The following is a 23,655-nucleotide window of genomic DNA, read 5'->3' on the forward strand; positions in this document are numbered from 1 at the left end:
ACACAAGTTTGGTGGACAGGTATAGGGATACTGACATGATTGAAACTAAATCGGTATTTGCAAATCATTTATTGGCCTCCTCACATGGTTTTTCTTTAACTTAGGGAGCGGATATTTTGCATGAGTGCTCAAAAGGCAAAAAACTGGACTTGTTAGAAAAAATGGAAATAACTAAAGCTAGGAAGGGCCCTGTCCTTGTGTGTGAACGATATTTTCACGTTTGAACCTCACCTCATTTATAACAACCTCTATTAAAAAGTCTTTTCCTTTTCGATTTTAGATATTTTTAGTTTTTATTGTTAAGATTGTTTACTTATATTCACACTTATTAGTATAGTTCGGATTGTTCCCCATGTTCGATCATTTTACTTGGTGGCCTGTGGGTTAGATGTGAATAGGCGCGCCTGTGAATCTAAAGGTTGCTGGATCGCTCCCCACTGGTGATATTTTACATTTTTACTTTTTTATTTTTTTAAGCATACATTTTTATCTATGGTGGGAATTGTTAACTTAACCTAGGTTTTCTTTTGTTGTTAGTTGTAATGTGATCTGTGTAGGTCTAGGTAATGAGTTTTATAAGCGTTCTTTTTCTGAAAAATATCTTAATGTATTTTTTAGGCCTGATGATGCTCCGATAGGAGCGAAACACGTGTAATTTAAAAAAAAAATTATATGGATTGGATGAGACCGTGACTTTGTGTTCTTACCTTTGTTTTGATCCCTTCCTTGGGTTTTATTGTCTTTTAATTTTTGTATAGCACGTGACACTTCTTTCACTGTAGGCTCTTTCACCAAGAGTTCACCTGTCCGCATATTTAGTCAACCCCAAGCAGACGACTTTGCAATTAGTTGCGACCTAACGCAATCCTTATGGGAGCCAACCAGAGTTCCTGATAGGCAAGGAGCTGTATAGGTTTATGACCAATGATATTTCAGCGTATACAACATAGATAGCAGAGGTGATTTTCGCAGGTGATCAGAATTGGAAAAGCTCTATAGACAATTTTTAATAAAAGTTGCTTATTGTTATTAAACAGTTGGTCTCATGCGACTCTGAGCCTTTTCGGTAAACAAGGACACCTAAAATATTTTTTAATATTGACACAGCTTAATTTAAGTTGACCTTCACGTTAAATATTCTTTAACTTAAGACTGTATTTCTTTAGAAGCCATGAATCTCAGAATTTTACTGTAGTGTATAATTACGATAATTAGTTATGATTACTTATATATGTTAGTTTTAATGTGTATAATACGGGCTAAAATTTAGACACAAATAAAGGTTATTATTCTTAAAGAAATAAAAACATTACAATGGCATTGATCATCTGAATGTAAACGACTTTGAGTCCCAAAAACTTAAGAAGTTGATTATCTCCAACATATTGCAGTATGACATAATTATATCATTTAACATAATTCTCAGTATTTTTCTCAACAGATTCATCCTTTATAGAATTATACTTCTCTTCCTCAAGATCTGCTTAACACCTAGAAGGTGCAACCAACTGTAAAGCTTCAGGCTTATAGTATTATTTAACGTGAATGAATTGAGTTCAACACATAAAACATATTATCAACGAAAATGTGATATGTATATCACAATGTGTTTTGTTGGCTCCTTGTTGAGTATCGACAATTTAATCTTTGTATCAGATAGCATAACTACAAGAGAACTAAGAAGAGATAGTTCTGCTCTTCTTATTTTTAACTTGTTATCAAAAATCAGAATTTCATAGCTCATCATTTTCATTTGGTTTTATTAGCAAATTTATCGTATTCAACACCCTTGCTCCTTATAGTATCTCAATGTTCTAAGTTTAAAACGCTTTGTTTCACTAATTGACAGTCATTCCCATTAGAAGCAGCACAAAAATAAAAAATTTAAAAATATAATTTGCAAATGTATAAGCAACAACCCTACCACAAAACTAACTCGGACAAAATTCGAACTTTTTCACGTATTAAAAAAAAAAGCTGGAATTTTGCCTTATTTAATATGATATGTAGTAGTGTAGATTTTCAGTTCTTTTATAACCTACTTGACTGCCGATAAAGTGCCTTACTTAGGACCACGAAAAAAATAATGAAAAAAAAATATTTACTGGCACAAACACCATCCGCACGCGCTCGTGGGCACTTCGTCGGCAGTCGTCGGCTCGCACCGTCAGTCTTCGGTTCGGTCCGGCGTTTTTCGGTCATGCGCCCGATCGTCCACGACTGCGCCCGCGTGTTCCTCGGTGACAATTATCGGCCCGGGTGGGTCGCTAGGGGGGAGGCGGAGCAAATGTTATGCTTCCAAAAATATTAATGCTGTCGGCTTCGGTTCCATATTACTTTTTTTTGCTTCAATTACCTATAAAGCCACGTAAATGATATTAAAAAGTTCCTAGGCTTTTTAATTTTATTTAGTTATTAAACCTCTAGATTTTCGATAATTAGCAATTTTTTAACTTACAGTAAATTCTATATCATTTCGGTCTCTTCTGGCAAAAGATTCCGCTATGAGTCTTGCTACATCTTGGTGTTGAAGACCTTCGACCCTAGTGCCATCTACTGATAATATCAGTTGTCCAACCTCCAAGCCTCCGCAGCAATAAGCTGCTCCGTTTTCCTAAGCAAAAATAACTAATTATAATTAAAAAATAATAAAGGAAAGGATTAGCACTATAGTCTTAGTATAACCCCAGGCAAAGGGTGCCAGGAGGAAGAAAGAACCTCTGGACCATATATGAAAATGAAAATCCTGCTGGAACGAGAAATGTCTCTGAAGTTACGTGAACTACACGTATATTTGAGGTAAGAATTAAATCTATTATAATTCAAGCAATTTTTCCTTCAAAAGCAAATTTGTGTTTAAGTACTTTTCTAAAATTTAACAAACACGACCTAATATATGCTGATTTGCCATATCGGCTGCGACACAGAGTGTTTTACACATATTGGTAAATAATTTAACAGCAGATTCCTTTTAAAAAAAGAATGAGGTTAAGTTACATTTTTCTAGTCCGAAAGTCAAAGACAACCAAGATACAGGGTGATAAACTTAATGTATTTTTTTTACTTTTGTTCATAAATTTAGCATTTATTCTTTGCTTTTTAACGAAAATTGTCCAGTAAGTTTTCTTATTATCTTAAAAATCTTAAAATTAACCTTTTTTAAAATTTTTTCATAGAGGGTGCCACCAGCAGCATTTTGATTTTCTTCGTAATTTTCTTAAGCTTGGCATAATTTAATTTTTTACTTAAATTAAACATTGTGCAAACAGTTTTAGAAGAAAAAAGAATTTTACAATGTATTGGGACAAAAGTTATGTCGCTCATATACTAGAAAATATTCATAATTTTTATTTTTAAGTTTCTTTTTCTTTTATATTTTATTATTATATTAAGTGTAATAAAGCAATTTAAATACTTTATAAATCTAATTTTATGAGTGCATTGAAAACTTAAGCTGTGTGCGCAATGCATATTTTAAATAGAAAATTAAATTATGCCAAACCCTAAAATGTTGCCGAGTGTAAAAAAATATATGTTGCTGGTGGCACCCTTTATAACATAATCTTAAAAAATGGTTAATTTTAAGATTTGCCATATACAAAAAAAGCCATTGTCTAAATTTGGTAAAAAGCAAATGCTAAATTTATGACCAAAATTTGAAAAAATTACATTAAGTTTACCACCCTGCATCTTCGTTGTCTTTGACTTTTGGACTAAGAAATTTAACTTAACCTCATTCTTTTTTTAAAATTTTTCCACTTATACTACCCGGTGTCCCCTTAAGTGTTTATAATAAATCATTATAAAGACGAAAAAATTGACTTAATCCGAAGACATACATATGAATAAAATATGAAGGAAACATATGTAAGTACAAATAAAAAAGCACAGCAAAATTGAATTTCATTAAGTGTTAATACAATAATTATGATATTGAATATAAGTATATAATAATTCTATTTTGTGTAATTTATTTTTTTAGGAAAATTATATAAGAGAAATAGAACAAAAGGATGCTAAGAATTTGGTCAAACAAAACGTTAAAGAGAATCTACGAATGAACTAGGAAATCACTTTAAAAACAACACAAGCAAGAAGAAGGTTTAAGCAAAAACAGAAAAACTACTAAAATACCTTGCTGTGAGTACACTAACATAATAGAAAACGCCGACTAAGTAAGCGACAGAATATCAACAGACACACTTACTTTCCTCAAAGGCCCACTGCATCTTATACGTTCGAACCAAGAGAGGAATCCGATTTTTAGAGTTTCAGTAAGAATCAGAGTTTCTATAAGACCAAATAAACAACAATGGAAAAGTTATTCTATTTCAAGACTTTAATGCTAGAATCGGCTCAGACGAAAGTTGTGGAGTTTAACGGGAACATTATAAATTAATACCAAGACCAATTGAAGACCTTTGCGCAAGAAACGAACTGCGGATAAACAAGACCTATTTTCCTTACAAAGAACAACATAAATACTTTCTCTGTCACACCAGAGGTCAGAAATCAACCAGCGATTAAATAATAACAAATAGATATACCACACAAAATGAAAAACAAAACATAAAAGTCATAACCTCTGGTAACACCGGCACAAACCTAAAAGCCCTAATAGGAATGTATACCGGCCACTGCAGACTGCGTTACCACATATTGGTTTGGTAGAAGTCGCCGAATGCAGACTATGCATGCCTTACCTAAGACGAAAGACATTAAGATTGCTTCTCCCATTTAAATTATCGAACTCTTAAAGAGGGCGGACCTGACTGGGAAAGTATAAAAACCTAGAAGTGAGCCACAAGGTACCTCACTCACAACAAACCTCATCTAACCTACTTAACTACTAACACCGACATAGATCACATTTTAGTTCTCGGAAAGTTGGTCATAGAGAGGCATCATAAGATATAAAGCAAATACCAATATCAAAGAATCATTGGATAACAACTGCATTAAATATCAATATGAAAGCAGACGTGGCAGCAAACGAAGCGGCAGGTGGAAAATTAACATCGGAAAATATAAGAGACAAGAATATAGAAGACATCTGGAATATAATTAAAAGATACATATACAAGGGGCAGCTAACGAATCAATAGGGAACAAACCATAAACTTATACTCGAAAAACCATACCGAGCCTTGGTTTACACAGGAAGTAAAAAAGGCTCGCCGAGGCAAAATAGGAAAGCTACTTACAATGTAAAAGTACACGAACAAAATTTAGCAGATGCTCAAAAACAAAAAGAAATCCGCTAACGAATGCATTTAGAGTAAAAGGGATCCTCTGAACAAGTGGTAAACATATTTTAGAAAGCTTTTTCACAATAGGAAACAAAGAACGATATTGCAATAAGATTAATAGTTTTAGAAGAGGAAGTTAGTGTGAAGATTACAAACTGAAAAAACAGAAAAGCTCCGGGCTTCAGGAGTGGACGACATCATTAATGAACTCATAATATATGGAAGTAAAGAGATGAAAGGAAGGAAAATTAACAGAAAACTCTTTAACAAAATAATGACCACATACCAACAGAGTGGCATGAAAGTATCATCGTACCAATTTTTAAAAAGGGACAACAAACCGATCCGGATGAACAATAAGGATTTCAGCAGAGCATAACAATAATTAATGCCCGGTTTATTGTGAGACAAGTAAAACAGAGGCGATCAAATTCTCCGTAATCAGGAAAGAAGACAGCAATAATTCTGAGAACGACAAGTCAGACACAATAATTCTGAGGCATAAGCACCTTATAAGTTTGGTAGTGACCAATTGCGGAGATGACGATATCCACAAAATCACCCACGAGCGGTTTGATGAAAGTGCTGTCACACATGCTCCTGCGGTGATGATGAATTTGTCATTTAGAATTTCAAGTTTTGACCCTGACAAATAGTTAGACCAGTACAAGATTAAAAATTAAATTAAAAATAAACAATATTTTAATTATATAAAACGCAATATACATTGCGTTATTAGATTTTTCGGTTCTCATAGAATTAAACGTTTTTAAAAGATAATTTTTGGACACAGGAATAAAATACGCTTATAAAAATGTGTGCCACAAAGACAATAAATCGTCATAATATATATACAGATAAATCAAGATAATGACCGAATTTGGTAAGAAATGTATAGGTTGAAGTTCAACGGTCATTTTACTATTCGAGCAATACTTCCTATACTGACATATACGTAATGACATATACGTATTACAAAGAAAAGAATCTTGGCACAGCAGATGCTGCTCATAACCAACCAAGACCTTGATATGAGGAATACAAAACAACATTAAAGCAATTTGGTCATTAGAAAGATAATCGCAGCCCTACTGTGCTCGAAAAGTAGCAATCTCACCTATAACTGAAAAAAATAAAAAAACGAAATAAAAAAAAATAAAGTAGTGATGAAAATTAAATTAAAAAAATAAAACAAACTAGTGATGTTAACATCAATACAAAAAACTAAATGCAAAATAGACAATCAGTAATGACATATTTTTTTTTCTCAGTTTTCTTTGTTCTCTTTGACGGTACGAGTGCAAGATAACCTTGCAAGCAGAATTACTCGTAAATATAAAGAAAAATAAAGATTAAGAAAAAATATAAGTAAAGAGAGACGTCAAACAAATGCATATTTCCGTTATTTTTATTTCTTGACAGTTCTAGTAGTTCCAATACCTAAACAGGGCGGTGCTATCGACACATTGGCGGCAGTCATAAATGTAAATATTGTCACCCTTTGGTTCCAAATTAATTAATAACTTAACAGTTTGCAATTTCATTTCCTATTTTTACATTTAAGGAGTTTTCTAGGTTTGCCTTCTTCACATAAACTTGAAAAATGGGCAAAACCATCATAAACTCACTTTAATTTATTTGATTTCAGTTATTACTATAAACAATTAAATGATTAAATGTTTTAAAAAGGTGAAATTCTATATGTTTAGTAGTAAAGAAAACTAGTAACAAATATCGGTATACCAAATAATTCCTATATCACCTTAACTACATAAACCTAATGTTACATTCAAGTTCTTTTTTTGTTCAGTAATAATTATTGCGGGCAGGCCATGAAAGTAGAAAGGCGAAGAAAGCATAGATATTTACATGCTGAAAGCATAAGTAACGTTAAATTAATTTGAAGTAAGTATATTTATTATTCATATAATAAACAACGTTATATGTAAACATCGCAATGAATAAATTGCGATAACACAAGGGAATCGCAAAGCTCCAGCTTTACTAATTGATCTAAGTGATTTTATGATCTCTTGATGATGAGCATAAATTGTATATATTTGCCAAAAATGGCAAAATATCAGATGACAATTAAGCAGTGAGAAATATGAAAATCTTCCAATTATTGTTCTAAGGTCGTATTATAAATAGTAGTTTTTTACTTTTATTGTGCTCAGAAAGGTTTGAAAAACCTGTTTTGCTCCGATATGCATACATTTTTTGATCTCTAATAATTTTCGAAATGGATAGTATGGAATGTGAAGTACGTGCACGCCTTAATCGAAATGTTTTGCTTAAAATTTAATTCTTGACGTGATGTCGGTATTGTGGAAACCAGCAATATTAATTATTACTTTTTTTTTAAGTAGTTCCAATGCGAAGGATACCCTGTGGTTAACAAGTCCAAATTGGTCTTAGTAAACTTGCAATAGGAATAAGTTTGACAAAAAATTTTTTGTTAGTGTTATAAAGTGATTACAGGATACAATAATTTAATTTTTGTAAAACTATGTTCTCTGAACGTCATGTGCATATATATTGTCAAAAAAAAACTCTCAGGCGCATGTAAGCACGTCTCTTTTTCTTCGAAATATTGACAACTTTGCCAATATAATCATCCTCGTAACTTTAAGCATAAAGAAGTTCACAAAGTTGCAGGCAGGCTTCAACTCAAGGCATAATAACTGCCTAAGATGGTATACACTGACTAGAAAATTGAATTTTAACTGAATACGATAAAAGAAAAAAAATAGTTTGTCTTTAGGATTAAGCTCAATAATGGAATAATTAGAGTTACTAATGTAATTAAATGTATCTGCTGCAGAAGTCACATTCACAAAAAAATCCTATTGTTTCAGCTTTAATATTTAAAAAGTACTTAGTCTCTTATTACGAACATGCATTTCTCCTATATAAAATACAGGGACCGCCTAAAGTTCCGCATAAATTCGATAAAAATTAAAGACATGATTTTTTGAGAAAACGCTTGGACCCGTCGATTTTTACTTTAAGTTGCGCATTATTTCACATACATTTTTGTATACAGGGTGAAACAAAAAAAAAAGATATTACGTCATCGGTCATTTTTTAAATAGAATGCTATATTTTTTATTGCATTTATAAAATATAGATGAAATTCCAAGCAAGTTTTGTATAACACACCTCATCTCAAAACTCATGTAAAACATTATCAATTATTTCGGGTGATATACGTCTAATTTTATATCTAATTCTATTTTTAAAATCTTCTACGTTGTTTGGCTTCTCAATATAAACTTTACTTTTCAGGTACCCCCATAAAAAATAGTCGCAGGGATTTAGGTCTGGTGACCTGGCCGGCCACTCTATTGGCCCTCTTCGTGCTATCCATCTTCCTGGGAACACGGTATCCAACTAATTACGGACACCTCGAAAGAAATGTGGCGGTGCGCCGTCTTGCTGAAACCACAAATTATCTGTCGGGACAGCAGGGTCTTGTTCGTCTAGGTATAGGGCAACCAAAGCAGGGATAAGATCTTCTTGAAGAAAATTTAAATAGCGTTGTCCCTTTAAGTTTTCTTCGAAAAAGTATGGCCCTATTACTTTATTTTCCACGATACCAGCCCAAACATTAATCGATTTACGGTACTGTGTTTGAGCCTCAGTTGCCCAGTGTGGATTTGACATTGACCAGTACCGACAATTTTGCCGATTTACGACACCGTTTAAACAAAAAGTTGCTTCATCCGAAAACAAAACTCGTAACACAAACTGACGATTATTATTGCAAATGTTTATCATTTGCGCGCAAAATTGGTTTCTTCGATCAGGATCGTCCTCATTTAATGCGTGTATTAGTCTAATTTTATAAGGGTGGTATTCATTTGCTTTTAAGATGCGTCTTACTGACGTTCCGGCTATATATTAACTGAAATTTGTGTAGTTAGATCCCCGTCCCTAGCATCATTAAAATTTCAATTCGTTGGGTTTCCGTTAAATTAGCCATAATTTATTCTGATAAAAACTAATAATTTTTGAACTGACAGTGACATTCGAAAATGGAGATTCTTTACAAGTGCAACCATGGAAATAGAACCAATTGGCAGTGTTTATAACATTATTTTTTATCTTTGATTTTACCTTAATTTGTAAATAGACGTACTTATTTGTTTTCTTGTTATTTAAATGTAAATATTTCGGAAACAGTTGAGTTTTGAGATAAGGTGTGTTATACAAAACTTGCTTGGAATTTCATCTATATTTCATAAATGCAATAAAAATATAGCATTCCAATTAAAAAAATGACCAATAACTTCATATATTTTTTTTTGTTCCACCCTGTATACAAAAATTTATGTGAAATAATGCGCAACTAAAATAAAAATCGACGGGTCCCAGCGTTTATTCAAAAAATCATGTCTCAATTTTTATCGAATTTATGCTTAGGAATCGATTTTATCGAATAAAAACTTTAGACGGTCACTGTATACGTATGATGCCTGTAATATGTGAATCGTGGTTTATGTGAATTAGGTGTGAAACAAAATCGTAAAACCAGATTAAATACTTTTATCGGACTTCTATATCCCTAAAAACTATAAAAAATAATTGCTGCATTTATGCAAACATCTAATGGCGCAAAATAGAACTATCTCATATGCAACGAATTGGCAATTCGCTTACATTAATATTAATAATCCTAGGTAACGGATGTTTAGTATTAGCTCCACCCTCAATAGCAATACCCAATATGGGTTTTGTTTTTTTCACGGTCACCCTCAGGTTGCCCTCTTCATCTTGTTGCACTCTCGGGGGTTCCCTGGGTTCGTTAGGTCCATGATTAAGTCTTTGCATTGATTGATGACGTCGCATCACTCCTTCACCTTCTAACATGCTCGCATCTTCTTTCATGTCGAAACTTCTAGATAATTTATGCGCCAGTTCCTGGAAAAAATTTATGTTTTAATATTTAAATTTATAATGAGATATTCCACCTGAAAATAATATGAATGACGGTTTATATTTTTTCAAATAATATTTGACTTAGGTTGAAATATAGCTAAGAAACTAAAAGCAATTAAATTTGGTGGAAGAAAACTAGCACTATATCTAATAAATTTTACAAAAAACTAAATAAAGGTAAAATAATATACCTAAATAAGTAAAGCATATAAGTAAAAATCTTCTAAAAAAGCCATAAAATATAATATATTATAAAAAAATCACCTAATAACTAAGATTAAAGAAGAGGAAATATTATTTTACCTTTTTACCAACAAAATTCTACCGGGTGCTCTAAAATTAGTAAAAACGTTTCTATTAAAACAACATGCCTATTCCATGCATGCTGTGTTAATGAGTTTCCCATCTTGATACTGAAACAAACCTTCAGCAATTGTGTCATCATAGGCTAAGAATTAATATATTTTGCTTGTAGTTGCCAGAAAATTATATATAGTTTTTGAAGCTATACATTACAATAATATTATATAAAATTTAATAGATTTAGTAAAATAGTCACTTTTATTAGGCACATTTTTACTTGAAAAATTAAAAGGAAAAAATAAAAAAGAGAATAACAATGAAAAATGCCAGCAAAAGTTGAAAGTGGTTTAAAAATAGTAGGGAATAATAGGAAACGCATTTAAAAAAAAAGAATAATGGTTCTTTTCCATATAAGATACAAAAAAGGAATACAAAATAGGTATCCTTAAAAGAGAATAATTAAAAAATAAGGTAATTACTGTCACTTTATTGGATCCATCAAGGTGCAGCAGTACATCTCAATGGTCCGCTATAGGTGTCACATATTTACTTCTTCATATGAGAATTTGGAGTTTACGATATTCTTTCTCTTTTCAGAGTAACAAACATAAGAACTCACATTAACGTCTGTTACTCGATCTTGCCAATCTGTTGCATCAGTTTATACCAAAAGGTTTCCCAATAAGAATGATATGATTTAAAATGTAAATAAAACATCGAAAAAGTAACGTTAATCCACAATTTTGTATTTTATTTTTAATTCCTTGACAGTTTTTAGGTTTTAAATAAAATATCATTAAAATATCCTCCGAATGCAGGAAATACTAAATACTAGGAATCCAGCAGCAAATTCGACAAACCCAATTTTCGGTCACTTTAGGAAATTAATCTGTAATTATGTCACGAATGCAGCACTATATATTCGTTTTCAAGTGTGGTGTTTACAGTTTGTTTGCATCAACCAATGACTTAACGTAACCCCATAAAAAATAATCTAACGGTGTTAAATCGCAGCTCCTTGGAGGCCAAGCGAATACGTCGAAATGGTCCAAATCCTCTTCTCTCTCTCGCATCAAGTGAAAATATTGCCTCAGGAAACTTTATTTCCAAAAAACCGATACCGTCATTTGATATCCTTCACCGGTAACTGTAACCGCATTTCCTTCCTTATTTTGGGAAAAAAAGTCTGATGATGCCGCCATGCCATAAACCACACCAGATTGTGATTGTTACTGAATGTGAAGGCTTCTCAACAATCTCATGTAGATTATTTTCATTCCAAAATGGCAGTTTTGCTTACTCACATTAGGGTAAGTCCGGGTTAGATGGCCATACGGGAGAGATGGCCAATGTCGGAAAATTCCACTAAGCAAACGTATTTATATCTGCGAACGGTAAATTCTGCAGTCAATTGCGTTCAAACGTGTAAACAGTGACAATTTTCGAGCCGAATTGTGCCCATCAGTTGAGTTTTTTCGTTGATTGAAAAGGGAATCGCCTCTTTAATCAACGGTTTTTTCATAAATAGTTTTCGTAGGTCTTAAAAAATGATGTGTCTTTGATAGTAAGCACTATAATTTGTCGCAGAGTAGTATTTAAAGTGATATTTTGGCGTTGATTAGTTAAATATAAACAAAAATATGTTCCTAACCTCAAAGTCTTTATTTAGCTTGTTATATAAATTGCTTAAAAGGGATGGCGATCTCTACCTTACAATTGGGAGAGATGGCCAAATTATTTTTGGTATAGATGGCCAGTATTCAATGCATTTTTTATTCGACAAATCTAGACTTCAGGCCGCGTTATGGGCGGCGCTGTTGGTTTTTATTTTCCATAAGACCAAGGCAAATTATTTGGAGATTCCATTCAACAAACTACAAAAAAAGTACGCATCAGATTTGGTTGAAATTCATTTACAACAACAATCCTAAAAGGGTTATCTACAATCCTAGGTCTGGAATTTTTCATCTTTTGTCGACTTGTTTAGTTAATAAATTCCGAAAAAAAATCAATATTCGGCAGGCTTAGGCCACCAACAATACATCAATTTTTAAAATGAGTTTAAAAATCTACAAGGCAAAAGATCAAAAATCGCACCCTTGGGAGAGATACACTTTTTAGGAATGTTCATGTCAAATTTCAACCAAATCTGATGCGTACTTTTTGCGGGGATGTTGAACGGGATCTCCAAATAATTTGCAATGGTCTTATAGAAAATAAATCCAACATAGCCGACCAGAACGCGGGCTTAATTTCTTAATGTCATGATTACTTTTCGTCTGTTTCAGACAAAATGACAACAAACGAAAATCGGCATCGACCAGGGGCTCCTGGAGTGAAAATGATTTAAAGGATGCCATGCAGGCTGTAAGGAGTGGGTCATCGGTTAATGCCGCTGCGCAGAATCATGGTGTACCACGAAAGACTCTGAAAAGAAGGCTGAAAAAAAATAATACCTCTAAGGGACGCATGGGCCCCGAATCGCTTCTCGGTGAAACCAACGAACTTAAGTTAGAAACACATTTGAAAAAAATGCAAAAATCTGGTTTTCCTTTATATATTGAGGATGTACGCCGAGTAACATTTTTTTTTGCTGAACAGCTAAAAATGCCGCATAGGTTCAATAGAGAGAAAGAAAGAGCAGGTTACGACTGGTTTAGCTCTTTTTTACGCCGGCATCCAGATTTATGCTTAAGAAAAGCAGAAGGAGTATCAATTGCACGAAATCAGCGAATGAATAGGGTAGACGTTGAAAACTATTTTGATTTGCTCCAAACCACCCTAGAAGAAAATGATATTTTTAATAAACCAGGGTATATTTTTAATACCGATGAGACGGGGCTACAAATGAATAACCGTACTGGTATTGTTGTTGCCGAAAAGGGTTCTAAAAGTGTGTATATGACCACGTGCACTGAAAAGGGGGAAACAATATCTTGCATCGCGTCTTGCAATGCTGAAGGCATGTTTCTTCCGACGGCTTGTAAAAAGAAAGGCAAATATAAGAAAGCAGAATATGAAGATGGAAGGCCACCCGGGTCGGTTCTTTATATGTTAGAAGAATCAGCGTATGTTAACACCAGCATTTTTATTATGTGGCTTAAAGACCATTTTATACCACGAAAGCCCGCTGGTAAAGTCTTGCTTATCTTGGATGGTCACGCTTCGCACTGCACTTCAGTGGAATTGCTCGAAGTGCCCGAGATAATGGTGTAATGTTGCTGTGTCTTCCAAGTCACACAACACATTACTTGCAACCGCTAGATAGGGCAGTATTTAAATCATTAAAATCATATTTTTATAATGCTTGTCACCAGCGGATTCGTGCTAACCCTGGAAGAAAATTAACCAGACTACAATTTGGACAAATGCTTTCAGAGAGTTGGGGAAGAGCGTAGACAGTATCGAATGCGGTCTCAGGATTTAAATCTTGTGGAATTTACCCATTTAACCCTTCTGCAATACCGGACCATGCCTTTTCAGTTTCAGATCTCATTGGAGAAAATTCACAAAAGTCGACATGCAATAATATTCAGCCGTTGGCGTGTGAACCGCAACCACCTACAAGTGCTCAAGCAGATATTAAAATAGCCAAGAAAGGACAATTAATTACCGAACTTTCAACAACTTCTCAGCAGACACGCGAAGAAACCTCACCGATACCAAGTACGTCCAAAACAGATGTCACCCCTGGGACACACCCCTAATACACTTTTGGAATAAATTTCTCCGGTTCCAACTTTACCAGAAAAGGTTAAAAGAGCTTCGAAAAATCTAGGAGCTGTTTTGACTACAACGGAGAGATGGTTTTAGAAAGCGATGGCGAAGAAGACAATTTCGATGAAAATGAATGCGTTGGATGTCTGGAAAACTACTTTGCAACTAAAAGGAAGGACGATTGGATACAGTGCGTTTCGTGTAGCCGTTGGCTACATGACCAGTGTACCAGTTTCTCAAACATGTGTATGAAATGTGGCAATATGTTTAATAAGTAGGAACTGAGATCGGACGCTTTTTAGTTTTTTGAATTTTTTTATTTTATATTTCCATTTACCAGAAGTTTTATTGAGTTTTTTCTGAAAAATAAAATTTGTTTTACAATCTAGCAATATATAAATACTATCTATTATTAAGTATTTGTCTATTTTTTTGAATTCTTTTATGATAAGTAAAGAAAAGTCAAGATAAATGGAAAAAAATAAACTGGCCATCCCTCCCTATCAGCAAAAATACGACTTGGCTATCTCACCCGTACAATAAGGGATAGATGGCCAATTCACATCTATTTTTCTGGAATAGTTAAAATAACTAAGTAACTTAATTTGCCAGTTTAATGTACCATAAACTAATCGCATATTGATTGATACACTTCTTGATGATCTTTTCTGGGTTTCAGCTTTAAATTTTATGTCGATCCGTTAAGATTTTTAAAAAGCTGGCCATCTCTCCCTGACTTACCCTACTCACACTAACTGTTTAGCAAAAAATGAGCATCGTTAGAAAAGATGATTTTCTTCTGAAAAAAATCAGAATAATTTTCAATAGATTTTTTTTCGATAGTCTAAAAAGACACATTAAAGAAATAAGTAACTTCGAATCATAGGAAGAATCTGAATTATCAGAAGATATACATATATTTTTTTAAATATCCACGTTAAATATCAATATTAAAAGTAAACGAAAACACAATGAAAAAAAGATCCTAAAACTATAATATATTTTTTATAACTGTAGCAAATATAAAATTACAATATAATTTAAATAGTCATTACAATTGATATAAAGTACACATATCAAAATCATCTAGGGGACAAAGAAAAAAAATACGTTTATTTTTAGACGAAAAATTTTGTTTCCAAGGTAAATAGTGTTTATTATTGTAAGAAATTCCTTTGAACACACCATGTTACTTAAGTTGATTTTTCGACAACACAACATTTCCTAGTTTTTGTGAGGAAAGCATTTTCTTATACCTGATTAGTACAGATATTTTGTAGTTATTGCTTGTCAATTTACTAGTGTTAGGCATAATAAAATGCCTCGACTTCAGACGTCAAAATGATCACCATGTTAGCGATTTTGACAGGGGTAAAATTATTGTCTATCGAGATGTTGGTTTATCCTATTGCAAAATTGGCCACCGTATTAATTATACTATAATGACGGTAATACGTGTGTGTCAGAGATAGATAGAGAAAGTTAGAGGAACACAGACGGCAAATGGTTTAAAGGAGCAGGTCTATCTTCTTACTATGCATGCACCACGAGCCTTTGGCCATTTTTTATACCGTTAGTGTTTCCTCTGACAAACTACTGTGGTGAAAGTTTGAACTAGAGCAAAGAACGGCAACATTGGGAGGCAGAATGTCATCTTTGGGGACGAATCTCGATGCTGTCTAGGTATGCACGATGGTCGTAGAAGGTTGGATTTACTGCGTTATATAGAGGTCCGTCCACAGGTTCTTTTTCAGCAACAATACACGTCCCCATATTGCTAAGTAGTCTCTTTAAGAAACAGGCGTTACTGTTTCGTCAGATTTAAATCCCATGGGACATGTGTGGGATATGATAAAGCAAAGACTAACCACTTTGCACCATTCGCCACAGATTCTGGCACAGCTAATCCGCGAAGTCCGAGTTGGTTGAGTAGAGGTACCACAACCAGACATCGATTATCTTATTTTGTCGATGCTTAGTAGTATACAGGAGTATATTTAGCTGCTATAAAAGCTCTTGCAAACTTTATCGTTTCATTCTTGATGTAAGATTATCTTATTGCCAAAAAATTAGGTTAAAGAATTTATTCCTTCTGGGTGTAATACTTTTTATGTGAGTGAGTATAGTATTACATTCTTTAAGACGTAGTGGGTAAACTAAAAAATGTATTAGTATATTAATATAATTTTTGCTTCCAGTGTAGTAACAATTCAATAGTCAATATGCAAAAGCAAGTCTTAATCGTAAAACAAAGGTATGAGCTTTTAGAGATCTGGTGATGTGAGAGATATACTAGTCCAACAAAATTATGCAAACCTGTATATGATAGGTATATTCACTTTCCGGTTACATGAATACAATCTTCGTAGCAGGCGTATCTTTAGAACTCAAATACTATCCCGTGGTAAGCGCTTAAAGGTATTAGAAGATTAGGGCCGAAAGACGTCAGAATTGGCAAGAGTGTAAACATTTTTTTACCGATAAATTCAGGTTTGGTTTATGTTCTGATTTAAGAAAGTCGAAGGTATGCAATCACCGCTATATTTGCATCGCTACATTTCGCTGGCAAGCCATTCAAGGAGTGACCAAGAAGGCAGAAGTTTCGATAGGTTTTCGGATTAATATGATTCTTATTGACAATGATAGTTTAATCAGAAGCACGCCAAACATATCGAGCAGTTATTGACAATAAGGGCCATTAGTGTTAAATAAGATTTTTTAATTTGCCTTTAAATTTTGTTATTTGCAAATTTCCGATATTTTACTTTAATAAAATTGTCATATATTATTAGTTTTCCTGAATTCTACAATGATTTTTTTAGTTTTTGATAAATTATCGTTCAGCAGTATTTCCAAAATAAAATAAAATATAGTTTTTCCATTTTTTTTTACATAAATTTTCATTTAATACCTTTGTCCCCTAAACAAATTTAAAGAACCACTTTTTTTAACTTCAACATATTTTCTTTTAAGTCCCAAAAATAATTGTAGTTTTTGACTTGCTCTTAAAAATCTATATAAGTATAACCTAACATTTCATTTAAATATATTCAGTACAGAATACAAAAAATCAAATTTCGAATAGAGTTAAATTTAGTATTGTCGAATGGGCCAATTTAATTTGATATTTAATAGAAAAATTAGTAGGTAGTAAGAAATGGTTTACCTAACTCAGCAATAACAAGTTTATACGGTGCTTTCATTTTAAAACGAACCACTCTTAATAACTTTCTATGTACATTCCGCTAGGATTCATCTTTTGTTTAAATATGCTATTAATTATTTATATTAGTAATAATTTACATGAACAGTGCGACAGTTTGAGTTCCATTATAGAAAGTATAAAGTAAATAGTATTTCTATTCTTTCTAGTATATATATAGTCTGTTTAAGTACATAGAATATTATGCATTTTTATTTTCCATTTTTATACATATATATTTTGTTATTTTTTTTCTTTCCTGCTTTGCATATGGTGAAGTACTAACTTAAATATATTTTTATTATTTTTGCCTGCAATTGAATAACAAACCTGTTGCAGATAAATAACCTTTTTTATCATTAAAATGTCTAGTTAACATGGTTCGCTGGAGGTGATTGACAGAAAATTAAACGTCCCCCTGTATATCCAAATTGACGTATTTTTGTTTTTCTTTTTTTTTTGTAAGAAAGTATTAGGTGTGGTTTGCTTGTTTATTTTGAAACGAAAGCACTATAGATCTTGTGCTAATAATGGCCTGTTATGCCAATTTAAACAGAGGATTCTAAAATACTGTGGAAAAATATTTGAATTTTTACCTTGCACTAAAACTATCAGTAAAATAAAAAAAAAATATATCGCAACATTAGAAATGTATAAAAAAGTTCGTTCTTTTCATAAATTGCATATAGTGCTGAACACTAAGCAAATACCTATACTACGTTTAACTATTTGCCTAAATATAAATGTTTTTATCGGGCTTCAGGCTATCGGTTTTTAAGAATAGCATTTTTTTACCACTACATGGTTACGTATATAAGAAATTCCTAAAAGTGATAAAACATCTCGACTTTTATAAAACACGATGATACTGTATGATTAAATATTCGTTTTTTTGCAAGAATTAAATTTTTAATAGGCGGAGAAGTTAAAAGAACCATTATCTTTTGGAACCTAAAAAGTTTTTTAATATCTGGTTATGTTCCTATATCAAATTTTTGTCGTCAACAATCTATACATGAAGGAACCATAATCTTGGCTAGGCAAACAATTGAAATGATTTTTTGTAATATTGATAAGTATGATAATCTTCTATTAGAGAATATTTTTGAATTCTCTCTTTCTTTTTGTAAGCGTTTTAATTTATATATTCTTTGTCTTTATAGGCCACCTACAGGAGATATTGCTATGTTTCTGGACAAACTTGATTCTCTTTGATCCCAGTTGTTTGTGTGTGCTACACTCTAAGATTATATTGGCTGATGACTTTAATATCAACTACACTGATAAAACCTTGCCACGTACTTCTCTTTTAAGTATTTTAAATTCTTACGACTTGAAAATGCACGTTCTTTCTCGCACACGAATAACTTCTTCATCTGCAACTACAATTGACTATTTCTGTACAAATTTTGATGACGTTTTATGCACAGTACTTCTATCTGGTATTTCCGACCATGAAGCTATTCTTGCTAAAATGCCATATAATACTGTATTATCTTCATCTCATTATATGGGAAGAATTTTCAGCAGGAGAAATTTCAATGCTTTTTCTGCTGCTACAGCTTCGGTAAATTGGAATGCATTTGAAACGGCTTCTGACCCACTTACTTCTTTACTATTTTTTCAAGTTCTGTGTGATAAGATGAATCAGTGCTTTCCTAAAATGAGGCTTAAAACTAAGAAACGAAAACCAAGCGTTACAAGAGGTCTTAGAATTTCAGCTAAAAACCTCCGTTTTTTGACTAAATTGTGCAAATATACCACAAATGAAAATATCCTTGTATATCATCAGAAATACCGTAGTCTGTACAGAAAGACAATTAAAGCAGCAAAATATAATTATTATAGGGATCCCTTAAATATATCATCAAATAGGCAAAGAGAGTGTTGGTCGATTATTAATGATTTTAGACATTGCCATAGAAAAGTATCTGAACCGGAGTTAAGACCTGACATTTTAAACGACTATTATTGTGATATACCTAATATCTTGCTTCAGGGCATTCGTAGTAACATTGATCCCTTACACTATCTTCAACAAGTATCGGTTGAGGATTCATTTTTCTTTCATCCTGTCGATCTTACCGAAGTAAAAAATGAAATCAAACGCCTAAAAAACCATAAATCATCTGGAGCTGATGGGATATCTTCGAGGTTGTTACTCTTTTTGCCTGATTCAGCCTTAAATGCTTTAGTTTCTGCCATAAACAATTCTTTACATATTGGCATTTTTCCTTCATGTTTAAAAGAGGCAGTGGTTATCCCTCTTCATAAGGATGGAGATTTGGATCAGCCTTGTAATTTCCGTCCCATTTCTATTTTGTCTACCCTCTCTAAGATAGTTGAAAAACTTGCAAAAAGCAGAATTTTGTCCTTTTTACATCATAATGGCATTTTGTCTGCAAATCAGTTTGGATTTCAAGCCGGTAAAGGGACTCATGATGCTGTTTTTAGCTTTTTGGAGAGCGTCTATGTGTCCTTGAATTTTGGAGAGTCATCGGCGGCAGTGTTTTGTGATCTATCCAAAGCATTTGACTGTGTGGATCATGGAATACTGTTATCTAAGCTCGATAAATATGGTTTTAGGGGCGTAGCGTTGCGATGGCTTGAGACCTATCTATCAAATCGTACTCAGAAGATTACAGTGTCTGGGCGTTTGTCTGCTTCTAGATCCCTAAAATGCGGCGTTCCCCAGGGTTCAGTGTTGGGACCACTGTTATTTTTACTGTATGTGGATGACTTGAGTTCATTAAAACTGCAGGGCAAGGTGGTTCAGTTTGCTGATGGCACCATACTATAGAGCCATAAAAATTCTGATTAAGACTTGTATCCTTGAAGACCTTCAGATTTTATCAGGGTGGTGTGCTTCCAACAGGCTCGTGTTTAATGTAAGAAAGACGTCTATTATGGGGTTTAAGTGCGATGTTCAGGGTCTGATGTTTGACGAAAATTCCCTCTTGCAGAATAAAGAGTGCTGCAAGTTCCTAGGAATTACTATTGATGGTCGCCTTCGAATTGAAGATCATATTTTACATTTAGCTGGGAAATTATCTTCTGGATGTTTTGCAGTAAGAATGGCAAAACAAGAGCTGGGAGGGTTGGTTGCACGTTCAGTGTACTTTTTACTTATTGAATCTCATATTCGGATGGCTTGCCTTTTTGGGGTTTAACCAATAAGGGGCTACTTAACATTGTCTTTGTTATTCAAAAAAAAGCAGTTAGATACCTGTGTTCTGCTAAGTTAAGAGATTCTTGCAAACCCTTCTTCATTTCTAAAAAAAATCCAGACTCTTTTTTCACTCTTTATCTTCGAAACAGCTGCTCTTATTCACAAAATTCCCAAACTACCCTCTGACACTGGCCATTTGACTCGTCGTGTAAATGATGTTCTACGTCTTCCCTTACCAAAAACTCATTAATTTACATAAGTAAAAAAATTTACAATCATGTTCCTCTGTATCATATGTGTTAGACATATATTGGATGTTAACAAATTTAAAAGAGAATTAAAGACGCTTTTATTGGCTAAGGCATATTATAACCTGGATGACTTTTTTAATGATAGGTTTTAACCTTGGACATGTTGGAAAGTTTTTTTTTCCTTTTTTCTTCTCTAGTTTTGTCAACATTATTTAGTAATTGATTGTTATATTTAGTTATCTTTAATTCAAGTATGTTCAAAAAGTTTTGTCTTCTTGTGTTTAATTTTGTTCATTATTTTGTCAATTTTTGAAATTGTATTTTTGTTTTGTTTTTTTAGCTTGTAGGATGCTTGTACACAAGATTATTTTTACCTAATGTAGCACATTTTCTTTCTTTCTTTCTTTCTTAAATACTTTGAGATTTTTATCATTCACCTGAATTATGCTTTGTGTGTATACTTCTTAATGGGAAAAACTCAATTATTCCGTAACTACAAATATAGTTTCAATAAGCCCAATTTAAAAATACTTTTAGAGATGTTTCCAAATAAGTAGATGGGAAAGGGAGACAGGTGTTGTTTGGCCACCTAGATCTCCGGATCTAAATCCTGTTGATTATTTTTAATGGTATTATCTTAGGGATCTATAGACACTTTCGTATATAAAATATTAAAAAATAAAAGAAATTAATAGGTACTAACTCTTGTAAGGGATATAACGCTCTTGGTGATAATAAACACAATTCAACATTTATAAAACTTGGTTTTTGTGAAATGTTGGCATACTGTTACCAACAAATATTTATTATAATTACAACAAATATTTATAAGAAAATAATTTTTTATTTCTTAATAGAAAATGTTGAAATTTGGCCGTGGACACAAAATCACAAATAAATAAATCATTTAAATTCTTCTTCTCATACGTCTGCAATTATTTTTTTAATACAAATTTTACATTCTCGTGACGCTGTAAAACCATATTCAAGCTTATGATCTATTTCTTAAAAATATTAATTTTTATTACTCTCGTTTTTGTTGAATATTGTTTTTTAATACTTAAAATAGATTCTAAAATATCAAAAAGCTCTTAACAAAATTTTGGATTTTCTGCTTCATGATAATAAACCATTTATTTACCCCATTTGATATTATAAATATGTAATTGAAATATTTAAAATAAGCAAGTGTGGATCTGTCCTCTAAATCTGGATTTATCCCATTCGCGTACGTGCTAAATTTATAATATGTTTAATAATTCCATCTAAAATGTGCCTAATAAAAGTATACCTATCTACTACATAATATCATATACAGTATTTATTTAAATATATATGTGGCAACAAACGTTTTAAAGATGATACAACACTACTAAATAATGCGTAATGCCTCAGGACATTGTGGTGGAAGAACTAAAGCTACTAAAAAGATTTGCGAAAAATCTAAAACACCTCTATATGTGTTTACTATATCTAAAATTTCTAGGAAAGTATTGAAGTTTTGGTTATATAAGCTTTTTTAATTTGATTTTTGGGTATCTACAATATAATATAAGGCTTTCTGTTGTATATAAGCGGTGAAGAAAAATATTATATACGGTGCAAAATTTGTTAATCTGCATATAAAGTGAACTTGAAATTTATGTACTGTGTGACCACAATGGATTCCGTGTTTAGGGTGTGTAATAGCAAAATGTGAAGAAAATCGGCATAGTTTCTTGATGAAAAACACTTACTCTGGGCTAAAAAACATAATAACTTATTTATGTGTAAGTTGAAATTTGAAAGGACAAGGTATGAAATGTACCGATATATTTGATACATTTTTACCAGTATACCAGTCATTTTAAGTAATGACTATAGATAAAACGAACAAAATTACAAATTAATATTTAAAAAAAAAATTAAAATTATTAACCTGCATTTTGCACTACGACCAGGAATGAATGCAAAATTTATTCGCTATATTTTCAAGAACTTCTTATTCTACAGTCAACAGATATATTGACCTTCCAATGACATGCAGAAATGTAGTTATAGAATCTAAAAGAGACTCATGACGAGGGCTTAAATTTAAAATTTGAATTTTGTGTGATTATTTTTTTGTAAAGTTATGCGAAAAAACATTATTTTCTTTTCAATTTTTTATTTCTACCCTAAGAACTAACTATTAGCGGCATGATAAAAGTTAAATAAGTATTTAATTTGTATAAGAATGTTACATTTCTTTTAAGTTACTTTTTACTTAACAATTTAAATACATTTCAATTTTGGTTGATTTTAATTGGATATAGTAGGTATCAAATAAAACAGCCTCACAATTTTTTTTTCATATTCATATCTGCATGCTGATGTTTAGGTTCTTTTATATGTTTTGCAAAACTAGACCCTTACTGCATATCCTAAAACCAATACTTAATGTTCCGCTGGGTATTTTACAACGTATGACCTTAACTTATTCTTGTCACGCTGAAGAAGGCCTAATATAAGTCAAATCGTTGGCATTAAAAAAATGCCAAGAGGCATGAATGTCCAAAGAGGCTTGGTTAATTATTTAATGCCATATCTTATTAAAGCCTACAAAATTAAAATTGTTAAAATGTTCATTAAAATATCATATAATAAATTTGTTTAATAAATGTTACATTTAAAGGAAACACATCTATTCTTGCTGATGTCCGATTGCATTTGATTTTTTTGAATTACACTAAATAACCTTTTATTTAACGTATTAAACTTTGCAATACAGACAATCCCTGCCTATCAATTCACGCTTAAAATGAATGGACATTTTGGCAAAATATCTCCCTTTAAAGAATTCTT

General features: G+C 32.4%; 1 protein-coding gene across 4 annotated transcripts in view; it reads right to left on the minus strand.

Moving 5' to 3' along the window:
* Window positions 1-723: 723 nt before the first annotated feature.
* LOC126745344 (whirlin) overlaps window positions 724-23,655 on the minus strand; it is a 368,204-nt gene continuing 345,272 nt past the window's right edge. For all 4 annotated transcript variants that reach the window (XM_050453134.1, XM_050453135.1, XM_050453136.1 and 1 more), the window contains 3 exons: window positions 9,912-10,172; window positions 2,459-2,614; window positions 724-2,356 (listed from right to left, as the gene is read on the minus strand). In XM_050453134.1, coding sequence (XP_050309091.1) covers window positions 2,291-2,356; window positions 2,459-2,614; window positions 9,912-10,172 — 483 coding nt within the window. In that variant the 3' untranslated portion in view covers window positions 724-2,290. The remainder of the gene's footprint in view (window positions 2,357-2,458; window positions 2,615-9,911; window positions 10,173-23,655) is intronic.

The sequence above is a fragment of the Anthonomus grandis genome, chromosome 15, assembly GCF_022605725.1.
Source record: "Anthonomus grandis grandis chromosome 15, icAntGran1.3, whole genome shotgun sequence".
In the NCBI taxonomy this organism is placed as follows: Eukaryota; Metazoa; Arthropoda; class Insecta; order Coleoptera; family Curculionidae; genus Anthonomus; species Anthonomus grandis.